This window comes from Dryobates pubescens, chromosome 22 (assembly GCF_014839835.1).
Source record: "Dryobates pubescens isolate bDryPub1 chromosome 22, bDryPub1.pri, whole genome shotgun sequence".
Classification (NCBI taxonomy): domain Eukaryota; kingdom Metazoa; phylum Chordata; class Aves; order Piciformes; family Picidae; genus Dryobates; species Dryobates pubescens.
Window position 1 is genome coordinate 4,367,502 of NC_071633.1, and position 25,767 is coordinate 4,393,268.

General features: G+C 43.1%; 1 protein-coding gene across 3 annotated transcripts in view; it reads left to right on the forward strand.

The window, feature by feature from the left end:
• NELL1 (neural EGFL like 1) overlaps nt 1-25,767 on the forward strand; it is a 343,290-nt gene that overhangs the window by 50,339 nt on the left and 267,184 nt on the right. For all 3 annotated transcript variants that reach the window (XM_054171658.1, XM_054171659.1, XM_054171660.1), the window contains exons 5-7: nt 18,731-18,827; nt 24,908-24,980; nt 25,244-25,326. In XM_054171658.1, coding sequence (XP_054027633.1) covers nt 18,731-18,827; nt 24,908-24,980; nt 25,244-25,326 — 253 coding nt within the window. The remainder of the gene's footprint in view (nt 1-18,730; nt 18,828-24,907; nt 24,981-25,243; nt 25,327-25,767) is intronic.

The window sequence follows — 25,767 nt, forward strand, 5'->3', positions numbered from 1 at the left end:
GTAAGACAACAGCTTCAGCAATGTGTACTTCTTTAAAAGATGCTCTGTGCTTGCACACAGCAATAAAACTGGAGAAAGAGACTCTCTGAAACAAGCCTCTGCTTTACAAAGCACAGCAAACTGCCAGGGGAGAAGGAAAGCAAAACAAAGAATTAAAATGAAATGATTCCTTGTGATTATGAACGAATGTGGGAAAAGGTTGATTGCTGCCTGGGGAGTGGTAAAAGCAGCTCTGTAGTTTAGGCACTACCTGCCTGATGCTAGGCTTGACTGTGATTGCACTTAAGCGTGATAGATGGGTGTGCAGTCTGCTCTGTGGCGATCTGTGGACTCAGCATACCGGGAAACTTGAAGAGCAGATGGATGTGTCAGAGGCACTTGAATTTTATTTGACTTAATCAAGCAAGACACTTAAAAAATGTTAACATTTTTAATCTTTGAATTGTTCATTTAAAAATGTTTTAAGTAAGTTTTTGAGTTTTAAGTAAGTTTTTTGAGTTTTAAGTAAGTTTTTTGAGTTTTAAGTAAGTTTTTTGAGTTTTAAGTAAGTTTTTGAGTTTTAAGTAAGTTTTTGAGTTTTAAGTAAGTTTTTGAGTTTTATCTTTCTGTTTTAATTTTTATTTTTAATTTTGGGTTTAGTCTATCATTTTTCAATTTTTAACCTTTAAAATTGTCATTTTTTTGGTTTACATTTTAGCTTTTTAGTGTAATTTTAAAAGTTTTTAATTTACAAAATTGTATGCATTAATTTAATTTAAAATGTTAAAATTTTAACATCCCATCTAGTTCAAGAGGTTTCCTGCTTTCTACTTACTGTTCTTAATACCTGTAAAAAACTGAAAACAAAGCAAAAGGGGGGGGGGAAAAAAAAGACCAACAACATTGATCCCTTGGATTCCTGCTGGGTTTTTTGAAGGAGGTTGTAACACAGCTTCCTTACAGATGTGTGAATGAGTGTAAATACATTACTCCTTTTGTTTAGGGCTATGGTAACGTTTTATACATCTGGAAGGCTGTTCTGGGTGATCTGAGGATGTGGTGTTTAATTCAAGTTAACCTGTATGTGAGAGTGAATAGGAAATGTTTGCATTGCAAAAAAATACCCAACCACAACCTAATTTTGCTCCAGGATTTGTATTGAGACCCCAAGCTACTCTCTGGTCTCCAAAAACTGCAGTAGATCCAGAGGTGTTGGAGATGAAACTTGGAATTTGTAAATAGTCCCATCTACTTTTATTCTTCTCAGCCTTATTACCCACATTGCTCTGATTTGTAAAATTACTTTGACATTTGATAGTTGATTGTCTTTTGGATTGAATTCAAAGCTGACTTTGTTTTTCAGACCTGGATAGGTTAGGGGAAAGTACTTGAGAACTACTAAAAGGCTTTAGTGGTTTTAAGTGTCATTGCCTCTGTTCTAACAAGATGTAATATGGTGGAGGAGGCATCTGGGTCAAAGGACCTGTGTTTGCCCAAGTACATGTCCTTTGAATTCAGCTCCTGCTGCATCCCACTTGCTCTGTTTGGTGCTGCATCAAGAAGAGTGAGAATGTAGCCGAGTTTGATGCAGAGCTTGGAGCTGCTGAAACAGGAAGACAAAATTCAGGCTAAAAACCTGTTGAGTGTCGCTGGACTCTCCTCACTGACTTGGAGATCCTTTGTGTTGGGCCTAGGCAGTCACCTCTAGGCAGGGATGCAACTCAGAAAACTGGCAGAATAAGCAGCAGGTGCACTTGCTATCATGCTTTTAACACTGCAGTAAGGTTCTGAAAGCTTAGAAAAATGAAAAGACTGCATTAATTATAAGTGTGCAACTGATACAGAAGAGAAACCTGGGCTGAAAGTAGTGTGACAATGAAGTGTGCTGCTTTTGGTTTTGCTGTATCTCCAAAGCTGAGTCCATTACCGCTGAACAAATCTTGTTTCAAAGTATGTGTTGTGTGTGGGATCTGTGCTGCCATGCCCTAGGGAAAAGGGGGCTGTCACAGGCATTCTGCTGAGTGTTTAGTTTAAGCTAGAGCAACTGTCATTGCCAGAGGGACCTTAAATAACCTGTGACTCTAAAGGGTTAATATAAAATGAAATAAACTCTTCTGTGGACCTTCCCACATTTGGCCTCTTAAGGGAATGGAGGTAAAGGGTCCTGCTGTTCATACCAGTTCTGGGCTCCTGAGTTTAGGAAAGATGTTGACTTGCTGAAACATGTCCAGAGAAGGACAACAAAGCTGCTGAGGGGTTTGGAGCATAAGCCCTGTGAGGAGAGGCTGAGGGAGCTGGGGTTTCTTAGCCTGGAGAAGAGGAGGCTCAGGGGAGACCTTCTTGCTCTCTACAACTACGTGAAGGGAGGTTTTAGCCAGGAGGGGGTTGGTCTGTTCTCCCAGGCAACCAGCACCAGAACAACAGGACACAGTCTCAAGCTGTGTCAGGGGAGGATTAGGCTGGATGTTAGGAAGAAAGTCTTCATAGACAGAGTGATTGCCCATTGGAATGTGCTGCCCAGGGAGGTGGTGGAGTCACCATCACTGGAGGTGCTTAGGAGGAGACTTGATGGGGTGCTTGGTGCCATGGTTTAGTTGATTAGATGGTGTTGGATGGTGGGTTGGACACAATGATCTCGAAGGTCTCTTCCAACCTGGTCTGGTCTGGTCTATTCTATTCTGGTCTAGTCTATTCTATTCTGGTCTAGTCTATTCTATTCCTTCTGTTCTATTTATTCTATTCTAACAGTATGGAAATGTTATGTTTTATAGGGCTGAGAGAAGAGTGAGGGAATAGCACAAAGCCTACAATTGAAGAGGTGATAGGTGCCGTATCAAAATGTATTTGTTGACAAGTTATTGAAGAAAGGTATATCCCAAATTCTTCCCAGTGTGTCTCATCTGGGGAATGTAAGCTTTGAAGGCTTGCTTTGTATTTTCAGCTGTTTAATTTCTCATCAGCCATATTGCTCCAAAGGTCCTCACCTATTCCGACAGTATCAGTGTTCCTTTTCTTCATCTCTGCCTGCAGGCATAAAAGGGAGGAAGGCACTTTGCTGAAAGGAAAAAAATAATAATAATGCTTTCCAGTGGGGAAAAAAAGGTGTTGAAGTGCCTTTTACTGTGAGCACAGGCTGCGGATTTGATGGATACTCTTAGCTGTTTGATGGGAGGGGGTTGGTAAGAGTGTAAGAGAATAGATTATAAAACTGGAGCAGGCTAGGAAGTAGGCTCCAACTGAAAAAAACCCCGAACATGTGGTCTGCTTCTTTTATGTTTCTCCTGGTAGAACAGAGCATTAGGGAATAAAAAATGCATGAGGAGTGAGAACTTTTTAATTGGAAAAATAAATAAATTAAGGCAACATAATCCAAATATGGGAATCTGAGACCTCCCAGCTCTTATGAATCAGAGATTCGGGCTGCCAACCTGAGCTCTTCAACTTACCTAAACAAAGTCCTGGGACTTTAATTAAAATGTAATAAATTTGAAGGAGGTTAAGGGCTGCATTTAAAAGAGGGATTCACTGCTTTACTTACTGTAAAACACTTCCTCCTGAGAGAGATGGTGGCGTGGTGGTAGTGTTATGCAGCTGGGTAATTTACTCTCAGCGTTTTGAGTATGATTTGGTGACCTAGATTGCTTCTCTGCTCTCAAAGCTGGGGCAGAAGCTGTCAGAGCAATGTTTACTTGGGTAATTGTGCATTACAGGTGCACCCAGCCTCAGATCTGCGGGGTTGTGGATTGGAAGTTAATTTTCACCTGCCGATTGTCCCTTTTTGTTGGACAGAAAGGCTATAAACTTCTGAGCCTAAGAGGGATCTCCAGCTGGCACATCATGTCAGCTGCTGTCAGGCCTGTGTCGCTACAGTTATTGTAGCTAAGCTGGAAGGAAATGTTCAAGAGGCATTCAGCATTACTTGAGAAAAATTGGGGTTCTTTAAAAGAAGCTTTTTAATAGCTAGGGTTTCTCATGGAGTGGCTAATGGATCAGTAGAACAGCAGGTTGGAGGAGAGTCAAGACTGAATGATAATGTATCTTTACCAGGACCCTAATTATGATAAACTTATTTTCATCCTGTATGAATCACTTGAACTTGGGTTTTTTTTGTATACTGTGTGGATAGAATTGGGAGAAGGCCATGAGTATTTACAAAAGTGCTGGAAAAGTACTAGAAAAAGAATTGATTACAATCCTGCTCTGTGCCTGCCGTGTCTTAGATCCTTTGACCACTTGTAGAAGGCAGCAACCACACACAAAGACCACAGCTTCTGCTCCCACAGCTTCTGCTCCCACAGCTTCTGCTCCCACAGCTTCTGCTCCCACAGCTTCTGCTCCCACAGCTTCTGCTCCCACAGCTTCTGCTCCCACAGCTTCTGCTCCCACAGCTTCTGCTCCCACAGCTTCTGCTCCCACAGCTTCTGCTCCCACAGCTTCTGCTCAGATTGGAGCCTGCATTAGCTCCTTCGTCCAGGAGTTAATCCAGATGTTGCTGCTGTCAGTTACTGAAGAGTAGAAGTCAGCCTTTAAGAGTTCAGTAAAGAGTCTTGAATAGGATCTTGTGGCAGTCTCTTGAGTTTTAGGGACCTTGGCAGTTCAGTAGCTGCAAAGTCCAGCTCCTTTTGAGTATAGACTTCACAGCAGTTTTGCTGTTTGTCCAGTTTAGAACTGGGAACTTGTGGTGCTTCCTGGTGAATTGAAAGTGTTGATAGAGAGTCTGATGACTTCAACAGGGCAGGAATAATGTGTGATGCTTTGCCATTGGCATCTTGCATTCATCGTATTTCTGTGCTATGGGTGTGTCAGAGAGAGAGAGAGAATAGATAATGGTAGAGAAAATGATCTCAAATCAAGACTGGCAGTTCAGTCATTCCCTAAAATGTGCTGAAATGTGTGAACAGGTGCATTAGCTCATTCTCAGATGTTTTTTTACATTGGTTCAATGTAAGGTAGACTGTCAGGGCTTTTTTTAATGTTGAAGCAATAAACCCTTAATTTCGAGTGGTTGCTTACAAGAGCAGCCTGTGAAAATCCAGCCTGCATAGTTTGAAATGTGTCTGAGTATTGGTTTCCTCAGAGTGATTTCAGGGGAAATCTGCTGTAACTTGCTTCTATTTTCTTTTCCATTTGTTGGAGTGTTGATGGGGTCATATGGGCAGAGAGGTGATCATGGTAATTTGAGAATCAACCAGATAGAGCAAATGTTCTGAGGTCTTTTTTTTTCCCCCCTTTCAGATTATAAAAACAATTATATTGCTCCAGCCAGGCAGATGAACTGAGATCCAAACCATAAATGAGCTCTGCCATTTGAAGTGGTTATCTAAACTCTGGAGTTAAGAACTGGAAGTCACACAGGGTAATACTGGAGCTGGATTGGAAAATGGTAGTATAATTTCAGTTAAACACTTTCACAAAAGCGTTGGATCTTTGCCAATGAGCAGATTAGAACTTCTCTGAACTATTCAGACGCTGACTTGAGATCTGAATAGTACAGAGACTTTCCAAACGATCTGAGACCTCCTATGTGTTGTGGGTTGTCAGAGGGCAACTGAACAAACAGGGCTGAGACTGCTGAAGTCTGTGAAAGCAGCCCAGAATTTGATGAAAAGCAGTTTCGTACTGGAGGAGTCTTTCTTGGACAATTTAGAGCAGCAATAATTTCCCTGAGGTAATTCTTTTAAGAAATACAATCTTGTCAAGATCTTCAAGTTACTTTGAATGGAGGTGGAGACTGCTTGAATGCATTTATTGGTACTCAAAACTTGACAGTCCCCACGATGGCACCACTTGTTGACAGTGTAAACTGACAACACTCCTAACACCGGGCAGTGGTGCAAGAGCAGTTCCTTGGTTCTGGGGAGCTGGAGGCATGTGGAGTCCTCAGAGCTGGAAGGTGAGAAGGCTTGGAAATACTCTGTGTGTGGCTGTCATGGCTCAGGGATGTTAGATGGTGGCACAGATTTTGCTGCTTCAGCAGTGCAGTGTCCTCTCTCACTTCATGTGTCATAGAATCATAGAATGCATTGAGTTGGAAGGGACATTTAAAGGTCATCTGGTCCAACCTGCCTGCAGTACTAGGGACATCCCCAACTAGATCAGATTGCTGAGAGCCCCATTAAGCCTGACAGTGAATGTCTCCACCTCCCTGGGCAGTCTGTTCCAGTGTTCCACCACCCTCATGGTAAAGAACATCCAGGCTGGATGAGGCTCTGGCCAGCCTGATCTAGTGTGGGGTGTCCCTGCCCATGGCAGGGGGGGTGGAACTAGATGATCCTTGTGGTCCCTTCCAACCCTGACTGATTCTATGATACTATGAACTTCTTAACATCCAATCTAAATCTACTCTCCTTTGGTTTCAAACCATTGCCCCTTGTCCTACCACAACAGGCCCTTATAAACTGTCCCTCCCCAGCTTTCTTGCCAAAGCATCAGCAAGGTGAAAGCTGATAGTTTGGTCCTCAGCACAGGAGTAGCACAGCCTGCAATTTCCAGTCCTAGAAGTCATTTTCATATCTGAGGCTGGTCACTGAGAAAAGAGTTGACAGAAACTGCATTACTTTATTGAGCTGCAGCTTTAGTGGCATTCCCTTCTGCCTGTCAAAAGTGAAAACAAATACCTAGCCCTGTGTCAGCTAATGCAACTAGGACTTCCTCAGCCCTAGCTGAGCCAGCCTTTTACGTTAAACCTGATGGAAAGATCCCTGGGGTGAAATCCTGGCCCCAGTGAAGTCTGCAGTGAAAACTCTCATTGACTTCAGCTAAGCCACTCTTTCACCTCCTGAGTGTGTCAGATGTTGTGAGAAATGAGCTCCAAACCTGAGTGCTGTCCCTGGAGAGTGCTTTTCTGTCTGTCTGCTTGGCAGTTTCCATCAAAACTTAATTTTAGAATCAGTATAATGGCCTGTTCTATGTTTACTGTATGTTTCATACACCTCCTCTGTCATGGCCAATTAGTTATTATGGGGAGAGTGCAGTGCTATCTTTCAAAGCACCAAGGCTAAACCAGGCAGTTGAAAACTACCTTGGGAAAATGGAGATGTGGGTTATCCAATGAACCTGCAGTGAGAGCTGAGGAGCAGGGAATGAGTCTGCCCTCCGTGGGGTTACAGGGACAGTGGCTAATGGGGAGGAGTGGCAGCTCCAGGGAGAGCCATTGCACAGCGCTGAGACAGCACTAATGGGAGGACTCTGGTGGGACTGAGACAGGCAAGGCAGGGTGCTAACAAGTAAAGCCTGTAGCCCTCAGCCTGCAGTTGTCTTCAGTCAGGAGGGGAAATCGGCTCTGGAATATGGATGAGATTATTCTATGATTATACACAAATAATTTAGTGGTGACAGGAACCCCTTGATGAGATGATCCTGTGACAAGATACACTGTAAGGCAATCAGCTTCTTAGCAGATGGTTTTTTGGAGGAAGGGAGAGAAGCTGTTTAGTAGAAAGGGTGCTTGGGGTTGGCTTCCCTTTTTTTTTTTTATATATATATATAACAGGACAGAACAGAATTGAATCAAAAGCCTTGCAGTTGTACCTGTTTTGCTGCACTAGGTAAAGTGATTTTGGGGCTGAGAGTAGGGTGAGACAGACAAGAGGAAGGCTGCTTGTGTTTTGTGCAGAAGGGCTGCATCTAAGCTGTGAGCTTACTGTGCTTCAGGCTCTCCTGTAATTGCCAGTTGCAAAGAGCTGTGTGCTACAGATCTTGGGCCAGGGATTGGCATGTCCTGGTATAATGCAGGTAGAGGTAACAGAAGGAAAGTTTCAGCACTGCCTCTTCTCGCTCAAGAACTATCCTGTGACAGACAGCAACAGTTTTACCTCTTGCTTTGGGTAGAGTTTTATTTTGGTGTTAATTCTGCAGCGAGACCTGAAGCACCCAGAGCTGCTTTGTGCTGTGGGTACTATGATGCACATTTTTACCCTCTTGTTTCCTGATGTAGGATAGGCTTATGTGTTTGCTGCCTGTTTCAGGGATCTTTTAACACAGCTTTCTTAATTTCATATCCATCTCACTCCAAGGGCTTCTTCATGTTGAATTTGTGTGGGAAGAGCTTTTCTTAGAATAGGATGGTTTGGGTTGGAATTGACCTTAAAGATCATCTAGTCCCAACCCCCCATGCCTTGGGCAGAGACACCTCCCACTAGTCCAGGTTGCTCTGTTTGTCTTCCCAAGTGACCAATGACTGTATCTACAGAATCTAACTCTGCCTAGTCAGAGAGTCCCAGACTGGTTTTAGTGGGGAAGGACTTTTAGAGCTCATCTGGTCCAATTCCCTTCTTTTAGATCTTGGAAGAACCTATAGAGGGAATTTCTTCCTCTTATTTCTGGGATCTTTGTTTACTGATCTTTGGCATCTGAGATGTACTCTGAACATTTGATTCATCTGAGATGGGCTTTTGGTATGATGGTTGGTAACAGATGAATGTGCTGTGCTCTTAGCTTTCCTTTAAGGAGGAATGCTTTATTCAGTGTTCTGGTTTAGAACCTGATTCAGAGTTTGCTGAGGTTATCCAAGAGATGGGTTCTGCACATTGGCCACAACAACCCCATGCAGTGCTACAGGCTGGGGTCAGAGTGGCTGGAGAGCAGCCAGGCAGAAAGGGACCTGGGGATACTGGTGGACAGCAAGCAGAACATGAGCCAACAGTGTGCCCAGGTGGCCAAGAGGGCCAATGGCATCCTGGCCTGCATCAGGAACAGTGCAGCCAGCAGTAGCAGGGAGGTCATTCTGCCCCTGTACACTTCACTGGTTGAGTCCCTTTGGAGTCTGCTGTCCTGACTCTGACTCCTCCCAACTTCATGTGAATTAGAATAGAGTAGAATAGAATTAACCAGGTTGGAAGAGACCTTTGAGGTTGAGTCCAACCTATCATCCAACACCACCTAATCAACTAAACCATGGCATCAAGTGCCTCATCTAGGCTCTTCCTAAACACCTCCAGTGATGGTGACTCCACCACCTTCCTGGGCAGCACATTCCAATGGCAAATTACTCTTTCTGGGAAGAACTTCTTCCTAACATCCAGCCCAAACTTCCCCTGACACAGCTCGAGACTGTGTCCTCTTGTTCCGGTGCTAGTACCCACCTGGCTACAACCTCCCTTCAGGCAGTTGTAGAGAACAAGAAGGTCTCCCCTGAGCCTCCTCTTCTCCAGGCTAAGCAACCCCAGCTTCCTCAGCCTCTCCTTACAGGGCTGTGCTCCAAACCCCTCCCCAGCTTTGTTGCCCTTCTCTGGACACCTTCCAGCAGCCTGTTCACTGCTGTGGCAGTGTGAGGAGCAGAGAAGGCCTGGACACTGTGCAAGCACTGCTGAGCATTAGCTAAAACATCACTGTTCTGATGGGAAATCCAGACCACTGCAGCATATGAGCTGCTTTGAAGCAAATTAACTCTGTCTCAGCCAAAACCATTTGGGTATCAAACTGAAAAATCTGGTTTTGTGGAAAAAAAAAAGACAAAAAAGACTATGGGTAGTGCATGTGAAGTGCAAATTTCTCTGGGTACATCATGTATAAGGTACAGCTGGCTTCACAGTTTGTCATAATGTTTTTTCCCACAGTTCTTGAAAATCCTAAGCAAATGGCCAAATTCCTGTTTGTGCCATGAGAGTCTGACTCAAAGTATTTTCTGGGTTGATTGCACTTTGAGAGGTGTTGAGATTGTTATATGGAGATGGGTAAACACTGCAGCCTTGTAGACAGGCTGCTAGCCTAGGGCTTAGACATTCTGAAGATAGTTATCATTGGGAACCAATTGTATCTGTTTTGTCACTTGCCTTGTAAAGTTAATAATATTGACCTTGCTGGTAAAGGAGTTTGAGTTTAAGTAAGGATTTCCAGATAGAAGATACTGTACAGGTGTAGTACTCTGAGAAAGGCAGACTTTTGCCCTTCATGTGGCCAATGTCACATCATTTAGAGGGTCCAGTCTTCTACTTTCAGTCAATAACAATGACTGATTTTTGTTCAATGCCTGAGAGATGCTGCTAAAATTCATTGATAAGTTTGTAGGAGTGGAACATCTTCCTTAAGAGGAGAGTCTGAGGGAGCTGAGGGGCTATTTAGTTTGGAGAGGAGGAGACTGAGGGGTGACCTCATTAATGTTTGTGAAGACGTAAAGGGTGAGTGCCAAGGGGATGGAGCCAGGCTCTGCTCAGTCATGCCTAATGACAGGACAACAGGCAATGGTGGAAGGTGAGGCATAGGAAGTTCCATGGAAACATGAGAGAGAATTTTTTCACTGTGAGGGTAACAGAACACTGGAACAGACTGCCCAGGGGGTTGTGGAGTCTTCCTCTTTGGAGATATTCATGACCTGTCTGGATGCGTTCCTGTGTAATCTGGTATAGGTGACCCTGCTGTGGCAGGGAGGTTGGACAGGATGAGCTTTCAAGGTCCCTGCCAGCCTCTAACATTCTGTGATTGTGTGAAAAGTCTAATGTGTTTTGTAAAGAAAGCCCCACACAGATAATAGCTCTGTGAATGTGCCCATACTCAATTTGTGTGGAGAATTAAAGCCCTGATCTTGGCAGTGGCACGTACTCTTCCAACTATCTTTGCTTGCATTTGTTTTCCTCCTGTTTGTTAGATAATTTTCAGAGTTGCTGTACATTTCTCTTGAATGAAGAGAAAAAGAGGTTGCTTATAGAGTTTCATTTAGATACATTTTTATTTTCAGATTTACGTTTGTACTTGGAACAGTTAAACTAAGAAGTAGAATACATTAACTTTATCTCTGTGATTATACAGGAAAGTCAGCGAAGTAGATGGCAGAGGGTTTAAAACCTGAGCACACTCTTGAGTCCTTCACTTAACACATACTGTTACTGGACACTCCTAACTTTGTCTCCCAGAGCTAAACAGTGACTTTGATTAAATAGTTGACAGTTGCTATTGTATATTCAAAATTTAATAACAAAAGACTTCCCTCAAACCCTGAGATTTCAATCTAAATTGCTTTCCTGTTAAGTGATTGTGAACTCCTTTACTACAACAGAGAAGATAGCACACACACACACAAATATCCAAATTTGCCTCAGGAAGATTATTTTACAGTGGAAATGGAATGAATAATTCAGTTAAAGTTGCTCCAGAAGTGAATTCATGTCAGAGAATGCATCTTATCTGTAAACACTGTCAAGAAAATCCAATCATATTCTTATTGACATATTTTCATTGGGAAGCATATAGAAAATGGGTTAAAAGAGAAATCTGTAAAGATCTCATAGAATTGTTAGGATTGGAAGGGACCTCAAGGATCATCTAGTTCTAACCCTTTGCTGTGGGCAGGGACACCTCACACTACAGCAGGTTGCTCAGAGTCACATCCAGCCTAGCCTTAAAAACCTCCAGGGATGGAGCTTCTATGCTAGACCTATTCCAGTATCTCACTACCCTCATGGGGAAGAACTTCTTCCTAACATCCAATCTGAATCTACCCATTTCTATTTATGTTCCATTCCCCCTAGTCTTGTCAGTCCCTGACACCCTAAAAAAGTCCCTCCCCAGCTTTCTTGTAGCCCCCTTAAGATACTGGAAGGCCACAATAAGGTCTCCTTGGAGCCTTCTCTTCTCCAGACTGAACAACCCCAACTCCCTCAGTCTGTTCTCATAGGAGAGGTGCTCCAGCCCTCCGCTCATCCTCGTGGCCCTTCTCTGGGCACTTCCCAGCATCTCCAGATCCTATCCTAGTATTTAGTTTTTAAATCAGTTCTTAATCCCATCAGAAGAATAGACTTAAAGACAAATGCCAATGTTCTATCTTAAAGCTAGAGACTGATAGGATCAGCAGTTTCTCTGTGCAGTTGGGAATCAGAAAACATTTTGGACAGACTTTTGGGAGCAGCTGGTTGTTGTTATATCATGGTCTGTGCAAGGAGATCTGGCATTTACCATTTCACATATACCATGTTTTTGCAGCCTCAGCTGGAGGTGGCAGCAACAGTCAAGGTAGTCAACACCTCTGGAAAGTGGGTGAAGGGCCTGGAGGATAAATCTTTTGAAGAGGGTCTGAGGGAGCTGGGGCTGGTTAACTTGAAAAAGAGGAGTCTGAGGGGAGACCTCATTGCTGCCTACAACTACCTGAAAGGATATTGTGTAGGGGCTGGTGCTGGTCTCCTCTCAGAGGTAATTAGTGATAGAACAAAAGGGAATGGCCTCAAGCTGCAACTGGTTAGGTTTAGAGTGGACATTAGGAAACATTTTTTCAGGGAAAGAGTGGTCAGGCTTTGGAATGTGCTGCCCAGGGAGGTGGTGGAGTCACCAATCCTGGAAGTGTTTAAAGGTCATTTAGATGTGGTGCTTGGGAATATGATTTAGGGGCTGAACCTTGTAGAGTAGGGCTAATGGTTGGACATGGTGATCCTGAAGGTCTTTTCCAACCTGACTGTTTCTGTGATTCATTGTGTAAAATGAGACTGAGAAAAAGGCTGGTGCAAAACCTGCCTTTCTCTGACTTTCTGTTGCCATAGTTGAGTGTGCTATTTCAAAGATACTGCTATGAGCAGTGCAGTATTTTGTGTGACTTCTCTAGACCCTTCAGTTTATTTAAAGCATCTGTGGATCCAGATGGATGTATACAGGGTAACAAATGGTTGCAAGAGACTGTCAGTTTTGAGGATCAGGCTTTGAATTGCAAAAATCTGTTTTGATGATTCACCCTGGTGTCAGCAAGGGTTCCTGTGTGATTATTGGAGGTGCCTTCTGAGAGTGATTCATTTAATGTAAGATGAATCACATCCTAGAAACACTTATGTCTCTTCATTAAATAAATGACTCTAGAGAACTAGCTCCACTGTAGATGTAAACTTTTGAGGCATCAAATTGGGTGTGATGAATTCAACACCTTGTCACTACATGGAAATTTATAGATTTCAGAGAGTCAGTATGGCAGCAAGTTCTTGGATTGATAGAGGCCAAGGGCTGAGAAATGAGGTTCCTCAGCCACAAGAGTATTTAAACTGCAGCTATTTGTTTCTTAATTGTACTACTAATAGAATAGAATTAACCAGGTTGGAAAAAACCTTTGAGATTATCAAGTCCAACCTATCATCCAACACCATCTAATCAACTAAACTATGGCATCAAGTGCTTCACCCAGTCCCTTCCTAAACATCTCCAGTGATGGTGACTCCAATGCCTCCCTGGGCAGCACATTCCAATGGCCAATTACTCTTTCTATGAAGAACTTCTTCCTAACATCCAGCCTAAACCTCCCCTGGCACAGCTTGAGACTGTGTCCTCTTGTTCTGGTTGCCTGGGAGAAGAGACCAACCCCCATGTGGTTACAACCTCCCTTCAGGTAGTTGTAGACAGCAAGAAGGTCTTCCCTGAGCCTCTTCTTCTTTAGGCTAAGCAACTCCAGCTTCTTCAGCCTCTCCTCATAGGGCTGTGCTCCAGACCCCTCAAATAAAACCCCTCAATAAAATCAATCTGTCTGGTCCATATCTGGCTTGCAAACTTGAGAAGGTATTGTTATGATTTTTAGTAACCTGCTTGTATTTTAGACCTGAAAGTGTGTGAAGATAGCATGATGTGCTGTGTTACTTTCTAGCAACTGCTGGAGTTGTAGTGTGTTTTATTGTTGAGGACTGCAGGCAGTTGCATCTCCTGATCAGTCCACGCTGGCTGATGTATGCTAATGTGAGCAGCCACAAAGTTTATTTTTGTGTTCTGCTCAATATTTCAGCTCTTTTCAAAATGCTTCTGGCATGGCAGATATTGTATGTAGGAAGCAGAGCTATATTTCCACAGAAGTGGAAATACTTTTCAAGACTAAAACTTGCTTCTAAGATCTCTTATTCACTGTGAGACACAATTCCATGCAATGTTGGGTTATTTTTGTTCCCAGAGGGAATGGGGATCAGTGAAAGAGGCAGGTAAGCCTGGTGGTGTCCAGTCTAATGGCTTAGATTTTGGGCAGTGACCCTCCCTGACTGATCTTGGTTAATCAGTCTTGCTGTGATTCAGTTTGCACACATGTAAAATGAGAGTATTTCCCTATTTTACCAGATAATTATATAGATAAGAAAAATAATGTTAGATTGAATATGTGGAAGGCATCTGTCCTGTCAAAACAGAAGCTGATTTCTAGAGAGGTTCTTTCTCTATGCAGAGAAAAGTGTGTGTGCATGGAAATACTTTAGATGTGCTTCCTTTCAGGAACCTACTGATTACTTTATAGATTTTTCTGGGTTTTTTTTTTTGGATTCATTATGTCACAGATGCCTGTTTGGAATGTGTCCTTGAAAAAGGTGTTTCTGAGGATTGCATAAGAAAATAAAGTGTGCAGATAGATCAGAGAAATAGACACAAACCACAAAGATAGAGCGGGTCTTTGTCAAAGGGCAATTAGCAGATGTTTTTCTTACTGTGTTTAGCTAAATGGATCAGTGGTTAGTGAAGATATCCTGAGCATGGCCACCTCAAGAAAGGAGGATTGGTTTGTGGCTGTATTACTCCAGGTGTATGGTCTAGCTTCTCTGAAATATGTCAGCACAAAGTAGGAGCAAATCAAGCTTTCTCTTGGAAAGTGAATGCAGTAATCATAAATCTGAATGTCTTAAGTATGAAGCAGGGCTTCCATTAACCTGGAGCCCTGGCCCTCCTCATGCTGGAGGGGCTGTTCAGTCTGCAGTATTTTTAGACACCATAGTTCCCTGGAGTCCTCTTTCGAAGTATTCTTGTTCGTGTGAAGTGTACTGCACATTTCTCTGCATGGGTATCAAAGCCAAATGGATTGGAAACAGATCTCCAAGGAGCTCTAGACCAGCATTTCATAAACTGGAAGTGTAGTAGGTGCAATTTAGCTATTCATATGCCAAACGCTAAGTATTGGTCAAGCATGGATAAAGCCATAGTAGATGACATGCTTCAGCCCAGAACATCAAGCAAGGGAATGAGAATGATGTGGAAGCTTAATGTAGCTGTAAAAAGAAACAGAAGCAGCTTTTTGTGGCTATTGAGCAACAGTAGTTTTTCAACCTGCAACACCTCTCTCTTCTTCCAAAAGAAAATCAATATAAGAAGGGGAGCAGACTGAGGGTTTTTCCCCACTTCATAAGCAATAGTTGTAAGAGAGTTTCACCTATAAGTTTGTGCTCTAGGAGTTCCTCTAAGTGTAGAAAACTCCGGAAAAATTGCCTGAATAATCAGTAGGATTTGATACATTTGTAAGTGGGTGAAGCCTTGTTGCCACCTGCTTGCACCAGCCTCACCTGAATTTTGTATGCACAGGGCATCTTCAATACCTGTGAAATCTCACATACCTGCTCGAGGAGTGCTGCAAGGGAAGGATAGGAATACTCCTCTTGAATCCTAAGCCTGTTTCTCCGTGGGCAGATCTACAGAGAACAACCCCCAATCTCTTAGATGTATATGGAATAAGGCACAAACTGACCTTTAATTAATCCCTTAATTTAAGGTAAATACCTGCTTCAGAAATGTAATTAGAGGAGGGGAATGTGGAGAATCTTGAGCAAGTCTTGGAGAATGGCACTTGCTGAGGAGCATCTGGAAGTAAGGTTGCTACAGCCTTTTGCATGTAGATTGAAAGCCTTTGTTGTCAGAAAAAAATGAGGTAAAGCACGTTAGCCTGTCTCTGATTTGTCTTCCTTCCTTGCTGTTGTTGAAATGTCATGTAGTAATGCCAGATTTTTTTATTCCTTTTTTAATATGTAATTGCAGACAGATAGTGTAGAGTTCCTTTATAAACTTTAACTAGGGCAGGTGAATAAAAAGCAAATATCCTGCAATAAAGAGCATTGTTGAACCTGATCTGCATGGGGATTTTATCTGTTAGCAGAAATGGAGTTCTTTATGGAATACTGACTAGTCTTTTTACAAGATAAAACATTTTCTGGTGAGGACATTATTAACCTGAATAAAGATGGATGATATATCCTAAGAGAAATTCCTAATGTGATAGTGCAGCTCAGTGATTTGCTTTCTCCAGGAGAATGTCAATTCTTTGTTCCTTCTTAGAATCATAAGAATTGTTAGGGTTGGAAGGGACCTCAAGGATCATCTAGTTCCAACCTCCCTGCCATGGGCAGGGACACCCCACACTAGATCAGGTTGCTCACAGCCACATCCAGCCTGGCCTTCAAAACCTCCAAGGATGAGGCTTCCACCACCTCCCTGGGCAACCTGTTCCAGTGTCTCACCACCCTCATGGGGAAGAACTTCTTCCTGACATCCAATCTGAATCTCCCCACTTCTAGTTTTGCTCCATTCACCCTAGTCCTATCACTCCCTGACACCCTAAAAAAGTCCCTCCCCGGCTTTCTTGTAGCCCCCTTCAGAATACTGGAAACCCACAATTAGGTCTCCTTGGAGCCTTCTCTTCTCCAGACTGAACAGCCCCAACTCCCTCAGTCTGTTCTCATAGAAGAGGAGCTCTCGTCCTCTAATCATCCTTGTGGCCCTTCTCTGGACATGTTTCAGCACCTCCAGATCTTTCCTGTAAGAGAGGCTCCAGAATTTGGAGGCAGTACTCCTGGTGGGGTCTTAATTTGCAGCAGTTTTGCATTTGAGCAGATCTTCAGTTTTGCATGAGGTATGGCAGAAGGGGTCTGTTTACACTCTTAAATACTGATAGAGATTTTGCATGCAAGATTCCTGTGGCCTCAAAATGTGTTTTTGAGGAGTATCATCTTGTTTTGCTGTTTTAACCAGTACACCAGCTCAGCATGGTAGTTTTATAGATAGTAAGTAGAGTTTAGCTGGTGGAGGCAAAAATTTCATAGACCTTTGAATGTATCATGTTGAAGAAATGTGATGAATTATGGAGGATGATAATAATAAAATCAGGAGTATTAGAAGAAATCTTCTGAATTATGTACTCACATTCTTCAGTTGGAATTTTCATGTAACTGATTTGTCCTTAGGTTTAAGCTTTTTTGTTGTTGTTTGTTTGGTCATTGGAATGTGCTGCCCAGGGAGGTGGTGGAGTCACCATCACTGGACGTGTTTAAGAGGAGACTGGATGGGGCACTTGGTGCCATGGTTTAGATGGTGTTGGGTGACAGGTTGGACTTGATGATCTCAAAGGTCTTTTCCAGCTTGGATTATTCTATTCTATTCTATTCTATTCTATTCTATTCTATTCTATACTATACTATACTATACTATACTATACTATACTATACTATACTATTCTATTCTATTCTATTCTATTCTATTCTATTCTATTCTAGGGTTCCTTAGCCTGGAGAGGAGGAGACTCAGGGGTGACCTTATTGCTCTCTACAACTACCTGAAGAGGGGTTGTAGTGAGGCAGAGGTTGGTCTCTTCTCCCAGGCAACCAGTACCAGAACAAGAGGACACAGTCTCAGGCTGCATCAGGGGAGGTTTAGGCTGGAGGTTAGGAGGAAGTTTTACACAGAGAGGGTGATTGCCCACTGGAATGGGCTGCCTGAGGAGGTCGTGGGGTCGCTGTCGCTGGGGGTGTTCAGGGCAAGGTTTGACAGGATGCTTGGTTGCATGGTTTAGTTGGTTGGGTGGTGTTGGATGATAGGTTGGACATGATGATCTCAAAGGTCTCTTCCAACCTGGTTTATTCTATACTATACTATGCTATTCTATATGATGCTATTCTATTCTATGCTATTCTATTCTATGCTATTCTATGCTATTCTTTTTAAGGATGTTGTAAGTTTACCTCTGTTTTTTTTACCAGGCTTTGATTTGGTTTTGACAAAGGATTTCCTTCTTTTCTGGATAGGCAAAAGTGAGTGGAATATCTGACACTTTGGACTTGCACCAAAAAAATACCCCACAACCCCAAACTAACCTTGCAGAGATTTCTTGATGCTCTTTAATGCTGGGAAGTTATTCTAGGTCTCTGCAAATGTATGAATTTTCCAATAACTTGGCAGAGTGAGTTTGACCTTGGCTGGATGCCTGGTGCGCACCAAAGCTGCTGTATCACCCTTCCTCCTCAACTGGACAGGGGAGAGAAAGTAGAATGAAAGGCTCGTGGGTCAGGATAAGGACAGGGAGATCACTTACCAGTTACCTTCACAGGCAAAATAGACCTGACTCAGGGAAATGAATTTATTACCAATCAAATTAGAATAGGGTAATGAGAAATAAACCTGAATCTTAAAACAGTTTCTCCTCATCCTTGCCTTCTTCCCAGGCTCCACTTCATTCCCAATTTCTCTACATCTTTCCACAAGCAGTTTAAGGGAACAGGGAATAGGGGCTGGGGTCAGATGATCACATCTCTGCCACTCCTTCCTCTGCACACCCTTGTCCTGCTCCAGCATGGGGCCTCTCCCATGGGAGAGAGTCCTCCAGGAGCTCCAGTGTGAGTTCTTCCCCACGAACTGCTCCTGCGTGGGTGTCTTCCACGGGGTGCTGTCCTTCTGGTTGGATCTTGAGTGTGACTTCCCTTGTTCTCCAGAGTGGGTAGTTGAGTTTGAAGGACCACCCCTAGGCTAGGATGGTCTCATTTTATTGTCTTCCTTGCTCTGGTGGGTTCAGACACTGGGTTAAGTTATCCTAGGGCTGCACAGCTGCACAAGAGGAGTTTCAGTCACGTGCAGTCTTCAAATATTAGTGATTTCAATATGTTTTGTAAATAGACCTTTTGACTGTTGAGGATACATTTTTGTATTTACTGAAAATTTGAAAATCTGTCCCTGTTTTTGTTTCTACTTTTCATCTGTTATCATTCACTGATTTTTTTTGACTAGGAACTCTTCAGAGGAAAAGGAGGAATCCAGTAACGGCAATGTATTCCCTTTGCAGGATTTATGAACGCATCATCGATCCCCCAGAAACTAATTTGACACCTGAAAGCAATTTATGGCTTGGACAGAGGAACAGGAAACATGGTTTCTTTAAGGTAAGCAGATCTGAAATGCCACACAAAGGAGGAAATTAATAAACAGTCAAGAAGATAGTTCTCATTAGTTGCCTTACACTGCTGGTACCTGGTCTGTGAATTTCAGTAGGAACTGTGGACTTAGGATTCAAGGCAGGTCCCATGCTTAGAGAAAAGGGTCTCTTCCTGCAAGGTAGAGTGTCCTGGTCACTGACTGCAGTGCAGTCTTTGGGAGTTTTGTTTGATTGCCTTCCTTTACGTTTCACCTACCTGCTGTGCTGTGCCTTGCCACTGCTGGGGACAGAATGAGACTGCAGACAGTGGTGGAGTCTGTTCCTGGCTTTCATCCTCAAACCTTCTCAAAGCAACAGCTTTGCTGTGGTCTCCTGGCCAGATAGTGATGGTCTTACTCACGCTGGGGAGCCATTTCCTCCTTGATTTCATATGTAGAATGCCCTTAGCCCTCTGCTGTTTGCCTTGGGTGACTCATGTTTGCCCCGGTCAGCACTGACTTCCAGAGCAGAGGTCTTCTGGCTTGTGATCCTTCCAGCTTTGGCAACTACTGGCTGTTGTATGCAGTGCATTTGCCTTACTGCAAGCCAGTGGATATTTCTGTTCCTGGAGTACCTTCCTTTCTTTCTGTTTTCATCAGCTAAGTGTGTCACTGAGTTTCTCAACAGAAAGTGAATGATGGGTCACTGAGCTTTGTTAATGAGCTTCTTTAACCTTTGGAGCTTCCATTGCTTCCAAACTGCCTGGGCTGAAAGGTTGGCTAGCTGGAAGGACTCTGGCTGCTCCCGCCTTCTAGCTGGGAAACCTGTCCTTTTTCCATTCATGAGGCTCCCCAAGACATCAGCATTGTTTAGGACAGTGTGGGACTGAGGAACTTTTCAGAGGAAAGAGAATTCAATTAATAACAATGTATTTCAAATTCAATTAATGGCAATATATTACCAAAATTGCCAAGGCCCAAGAAATTGCCTACACCATGAAAAGCCCTCTCCAGTATGTTTCCTTTCAGCTGTTTTTGGCCCCTGCTGAGGCTGTATGAGTTTCTGTTTGAGGCTGAATTTCTGAACCGACCGGCCAACAAAATGCACCAACAGACTGCCCCCTCCACCTGAAAATGAAGTCTTTTACTTTGTAAGCAGGCTACAGAAAAGTTTTCTGATATTTCCTCAAGTTTTGGATAGTAAGCTGCAGAGCAAGTGTTAGTAGTGCAGTGCTAGGCCAATCTGCCTGCCCTCGATACTGGCATGGATTTGTCTCCAAGGTGATTTACCACCCACTCTGTTTCCCTTTTGCCTTATGAACGGAGAGCTTCCATTTTACAAGTTGTTGGTTTTTTTTTCCTGAGGACCTCTCCTCAAAGTGCCCAGATTTCAACAAGCTAGGGTGATTTATTAGATGCAGAAATGATTTGAGCACAGCAACCACCAATGTTAATTGTGAAACACAGGTAAAAGCAAACTTGCCACCGAAGCGATGGTCCGAGAGTTGCTCTGAACCTAGAGTGGGTTTCATCCTGCAGCAGCTGAGCTGTCACTGTGAAGTGAAATTGATAGCACCGTTCCATTCTACAGCTGCTGGGTTTTTACCTCAGCTGCTTCCCATAATTCCACAGATGGTAAACATATGTTTATAGCTACGGAGGAGAAAAAGAAGTTATATCCGAGTCGCCCATCTTAAAGTCGTCTTTTAGGCAGGCAGGCAGAGCCTCGGAACTCTGGGATATTATAGGACTGTAAATTAATATTTCTCTGCATTAACACTTTGGAAACAGCAGGGTAGCTAATGATATGCTAATGAGCTGCCAGTTTTTATTGATCATAATGAAAGCTGACAAATGCCTTACTTTGCTTGATGCGTGCTTGAATATTTTACTAACTTTCTCCAGGGCAGACATATAATTGGTTGTATTTTTTTAACCCTGCTTGAGAGTTTCAAAAACCTCACATTTTGACGTTACTCATTGCCCAAACTTGGTATTTTGCCAGTTTGGAAAGAGTGCACATCTCTGTCCATATATTCACATGCTCAGCAGGACCTCCTTTTCTCATCTTTTTTTTTTTCTTCAGAGCAATTTGTTTCACTGTTTTAGCGTATATTAGCCCCCCCCCCCCCCCCCCCCAATCTATTTTCCTTAATGTAAACAGAGATCTGCAGGGAAATAAGAGCATTAAAAAACATTTAGCATTTTTGCATGTGTGTTGGAGCCACGATAATGTGCGTAACAAGAAAGCGCTGGGTATTGTTTGGGGGATCATCTTCATCCTGCCAAGAATGTTCTCACTTTAAATACAGTTAATGAATTGTTGGGTCTCTCCCTAAACGTACAGCATTAAAGCACATTCTCAGCCATGTCCTCATGTGTATTTTAGATCTTCAGTGTGTCAGAAGAGGAAGGGGAGGAGGTGACATTCATAAGTCACTGTGGCCAGTTGCCGTTTTTCTTATTTATGCTTTTGTTCCCCGTCCTTTCTCGCAGCGATTATTCCACAAGCAGCCCTGCTGTGTCTGTGGCCTTCCTGGGAAATGAAGTGCTCCATGGCATAATCAAGGGGATTGAAAGTCTCACCTCTTACAGCTAGGATCTCTTCCTACTTGTATCTTGCCTGCTAAGACCAAACATTTGGATTTCAGACAAGACAGAATGATTTTAGCACAGCAGTGGTGGGAGGAAATGTGGAGCAGACTTAAGATAGCTTTGTCTGTTTGCTTTGAAGGGTATCTCAGCAATTGCTTCCTTCAAAAAGAAACCCTTCAGGTTTCTTTGTGTGGCCTTAAAGCCAGTATTTCTTTTAGGGCTAGAGAATACCATTACAATCAGATTAGGAAAGCAAAGTAAATGCATCTGAAAGGAGGAAGAGAGTGATACCAGTCATCCAGACAATCCTTACTCTAAGAGGAGCCTGATTGCTGTCAGGATCAGAATTATCTGCAAAATTCATTTCATCATTGAGAGAACCCTTCCCCCAAAGGCTCCCTCCAAAGAGCTGCTGCAGAAATGAGCTTATTAATACGCTGCTGACTAGGTGATTCCTCTTGAAAGATGGTAATTTTTGTATCTGCTGTAGCAGGCTCTATTGATCCTGCTGCTGTGTCTGGGGATTGTACAGGAGGTGCTTGAGAAGAATGTTGATATTCTTACTGCACAGCATTGCACGTATGCTTGAGCCTCTCTAGTCGTTTTAGTCTTGGAGTTGTACAGACTGAGGCAAGGTAAATGCAGTCCCAAGAGCAGCTGCTGAGGTGCCTGATGTGGGGGGTGTGTACCCTGCCTTGAGGAGCACAGTGCTGGGCTAGTGGTGTTGGTGTGACCTTGCCTAGGCACGGGGTTTGGGGCACGTCTGCTGGTGCTGCTGTGTGGAGCCTTTCCCCAGCCTTGGCCCGTGCAGCTTGCACTGCTGTGTGGCACACGTTAGCTCTGTGGGAGAAGGAGGTTTTGAAGGGGGTGAAACTCAATGGAGGAGATGAAAATGAAGCAGGGAGCTTGTGGAATATCTGAGCCTTTTCATAGAACGTGGGAGGAGTCCTCCGAGAGGGAAGAGAAATGCAATAAGCAGAGCTTTTGTATTGCTTTCTCCTGGGATGGACTTGATATTTAGTGCTGCAGGCCTGGATTTAATCTTGGAGTTGGTAATCTACCTGCACAGATGAAGGCTCTTCAAGCTAGTGAGCTCTGATGCTGAACTGAAGCTTCAGCTGTAATTAGCCACATGCTTTAATGATAACATAAAGGTGGTGTCTGCTTGGGAAAGGAAAAACTGGGAAGGTTTTGACCACTGACACCTCCCTGTCAAGGCCAAATGCTGATGTCCTTTCAAGGACCAGTGAACTGAAGAACTCCAACCCATTCCGATGTGAGCCAGGGTCCTGGACTTACCAAGGGATCTGTGCATTCCTAATTCTCCCTCTGGCTGGGGATTTAGAGAGCTCTTGGCAACTTAGACTTCATGCTGAAGGAGGAATAGTCCAAGCTTGTTCATGTGTGATACAATAATTATGGCTGTAATAAGTGTTTGCCCATAATGAAGACTTTCTATTAAAAAGATACATCAACAAAATTTCTGCTCTTTGAAGGTTTGCTTCTATATTTGATTGTATTAATTCTGTTTCAGAGGGTTTATGGACTTACAAGGCATCTATTTTGGTGAATTGAAGTTCACACATTTTTCCATGGTAACATGCTTTCATGTAGCCAGAAGTTAAGAGAAAAAAAAAATAGCTGTGTTTTCTCTTAGGGGAGCATTTAAATCATAGAATCATAGAATTGTTAGGGTTGGAAGGGACCTCAAGGAGCATCTAGTCCCAACCCCCCTGCCTTGGGCAGGGACACCTCGCACTAGAATGCAAAAGGCAGTTGAGTGGTGGGTCTCTGATGCAACACAGCAAGCACATTTGAAGTTCAGTGTCCACTTCTGGGGAAGAAAAAATAGAAAAGGGAAAATATCATATCTCTCTAGGTGATGTCTTGTTAGCTGTGCAATATGATCTGGAGGAACTTTGTAATCTCATTTACTCTTGGTTGAGCTTTTCACTGGAGAGGCTTAAGCACTGAAATGTATTTTTGTGCCTCACCTAATTTCTCGCTGCTGGCAGAAAGGATGTAAAATGGCTTTCAGGATGTTCCATTTCCAGTGACAGTATTGCTTCTCATTATTGTGATGGCTTTATTATTCTCCTAGATGAAAAGGTTAATAAATGTATGTACTGCAAGAAAGACTGTGTGATCTGGTTATGTCTATTAATATTTTCACTTAATATTTGATCATGAAGCAGTAAGCAGGAAGCCATGCTTGCTGATTACCTTCTGCTGGTTTAGAAAATGAACACATAAATGTTAAATGCTACTGTACTTGCCAGGCTTCAGGGGCTATCTCAGGACTATATTTTATTTATGGATGAGGCTCAACTCTTTGAGGGAGGGATGGTGTCCTAAGTCTGCAACATTCACTCTATTGCGACTGAGTTGAAAAGTGGAGCACAGTCTTACAAAGCAGGGGTTTAATTAGATAATAACTGCTGTGATTATAAATTCCCTTTCAAATTAAATAATTTTTTCTGTGTCTGGGAGCAAGCAGAGCCATATCTCAACATCTGATCAACAGCCAGGGAAAGCACAAAGAGTGGCACTAGAAGTCCCTTGCTTTTCCCTTGCTCCTCTCCCTTAGTGACCACAGCATTATTGAAACGAGCGGAACTTGTGGAGCCAGTATGTTACACAGTCAGAGATGAAGCAAGAGCTTTGTACTGGGCTGAAGAGATCTAGAGACAAGCTTCAGTTTTTTCTAGGCTGTTTGAAGGTTCTAGGGTTCTACAGGACCCAGGTGTGCAGGGATATTGGGCAACCTTTCGTGTCTGCTGCTTCTGGCAGGGATATCCTTGCAAGACAAAGACAACAGGGGATGCAGCTGGCACTGGACCTTTGGTCCTTCCTCTCTCCTGTCCTGCCTGGTTTGATTTCTTGGCCTCATACAACCTGCACTAGCTGGCTCTGACCTCGGAGTCCTGATTTCTGCCAATCCTGCACAGGGGATCTTTCCATCTGTCAGGGTTAGAGAGAGGATTTAATTCAAACTGATGGCACAATTACACAAGCTGCCTGTTGAGATACAAAGCTAGCAAGGCTAAACTGAACCAAACAACTGAAGTGCAGGCTCTTACTTACCTCTTGCACTATGTGCTTCCCTTTTCAGAAGGTTTGATTTCCCAGCCTTGTTTGGCTGCATCACTAAAGAGCATTGCTGTGTTGTCTTTTGGAAGAGTGTGTCATGGGCCTGAATGATGTGTATTATTTCCCTGCCTTTTTTTACCACTCTCATTCCACTCTAAGATGCTTAAGCAGCTTATATTTGGTGATTCCCAAAAGACAAAGCAGTATTATTTCTGTGCTTTATGAAAATTAATATCCAGACAGACAGGAAAAGAGGAGGAATTCTCTTTTGTCCAGATACAGCTTTCCTCCTGACAAGAGCGAGCCGGTCAGGCTGGTTGGGTTTTTTTTGGTATCCACTTCAGAAGTGACTTGTGAAGCAGCACATTCAGGTCTGAGTGAATGCTTGCAATTTGTATTACCAGATTTCTCTTCTCTTACAAAGGGTGTTATTCAAGATGTGAAAGTCATCTTCATCCCTAATGGATATATAACGCAGTGTCCTAATCTGAATCGCAGTAAGTAGCAATTTCTTTATCCTCTATTTTACACTTCTGTTTTGTTTTTTTTTTCCCTTCATAAAAATCACTTGGTTTTAAAAAGAATATTTTCAGGCTTGTTGGTTTTGCATGTGCTGGCTTCCAGAAGGCAGTAATTCTGTGCACACAAGAGAGCATTTTATGTTCAGACAAACCAAATCCGATGTGCTGTGGCTTATTTATGGGTTCTTGTGTCTCTCCTTCTCTTCTTTCCAATGTCTTCTTCCTGTTCCTTTATTGAGCGTGCCCGACCTGCAGTGATTTCTTAAGTCTGGTGCAAGGAATCATGGATTTGCAAGAACTCCTGGCCAAAATGACTGCAAAAGTAGGTACCTAAGCTTCTTTGTCAGTTGTCCATTTCCTTCTGGGCTAAGACCAACATGGAAGTATTTTCATGGTAGGGCCATCTTTTTGCTCCATCTGCCAGTAGCTCTCTCTGCAGTAGACTTACTGGTGCAGCTTCATGGATGTGACTTAAGCCTTACACAGTTTCTATTGTCTGCCTTTATTATTTGCAAGATAGTCACAAAATGCCCAGGGTCTAATTTTTTTTCTAAGAAGCCTTAGCATGATTTCCCTTCTCATGCTGAGGGATAAATGCAGAAGCAAAGGAGTGAAATCCCTCAACAATTTCCTCACCCTGTGATGCTGTCAGGGCATGTGTGTCTGCCTGTGGGAAGTTCTGAGAATTCTTCAGGACTGGTGTGGTCTCCTTCCTGCAAACTGAAATGAATGAGAACCTGTAGGCCCTAGGGGGATGTTGGGA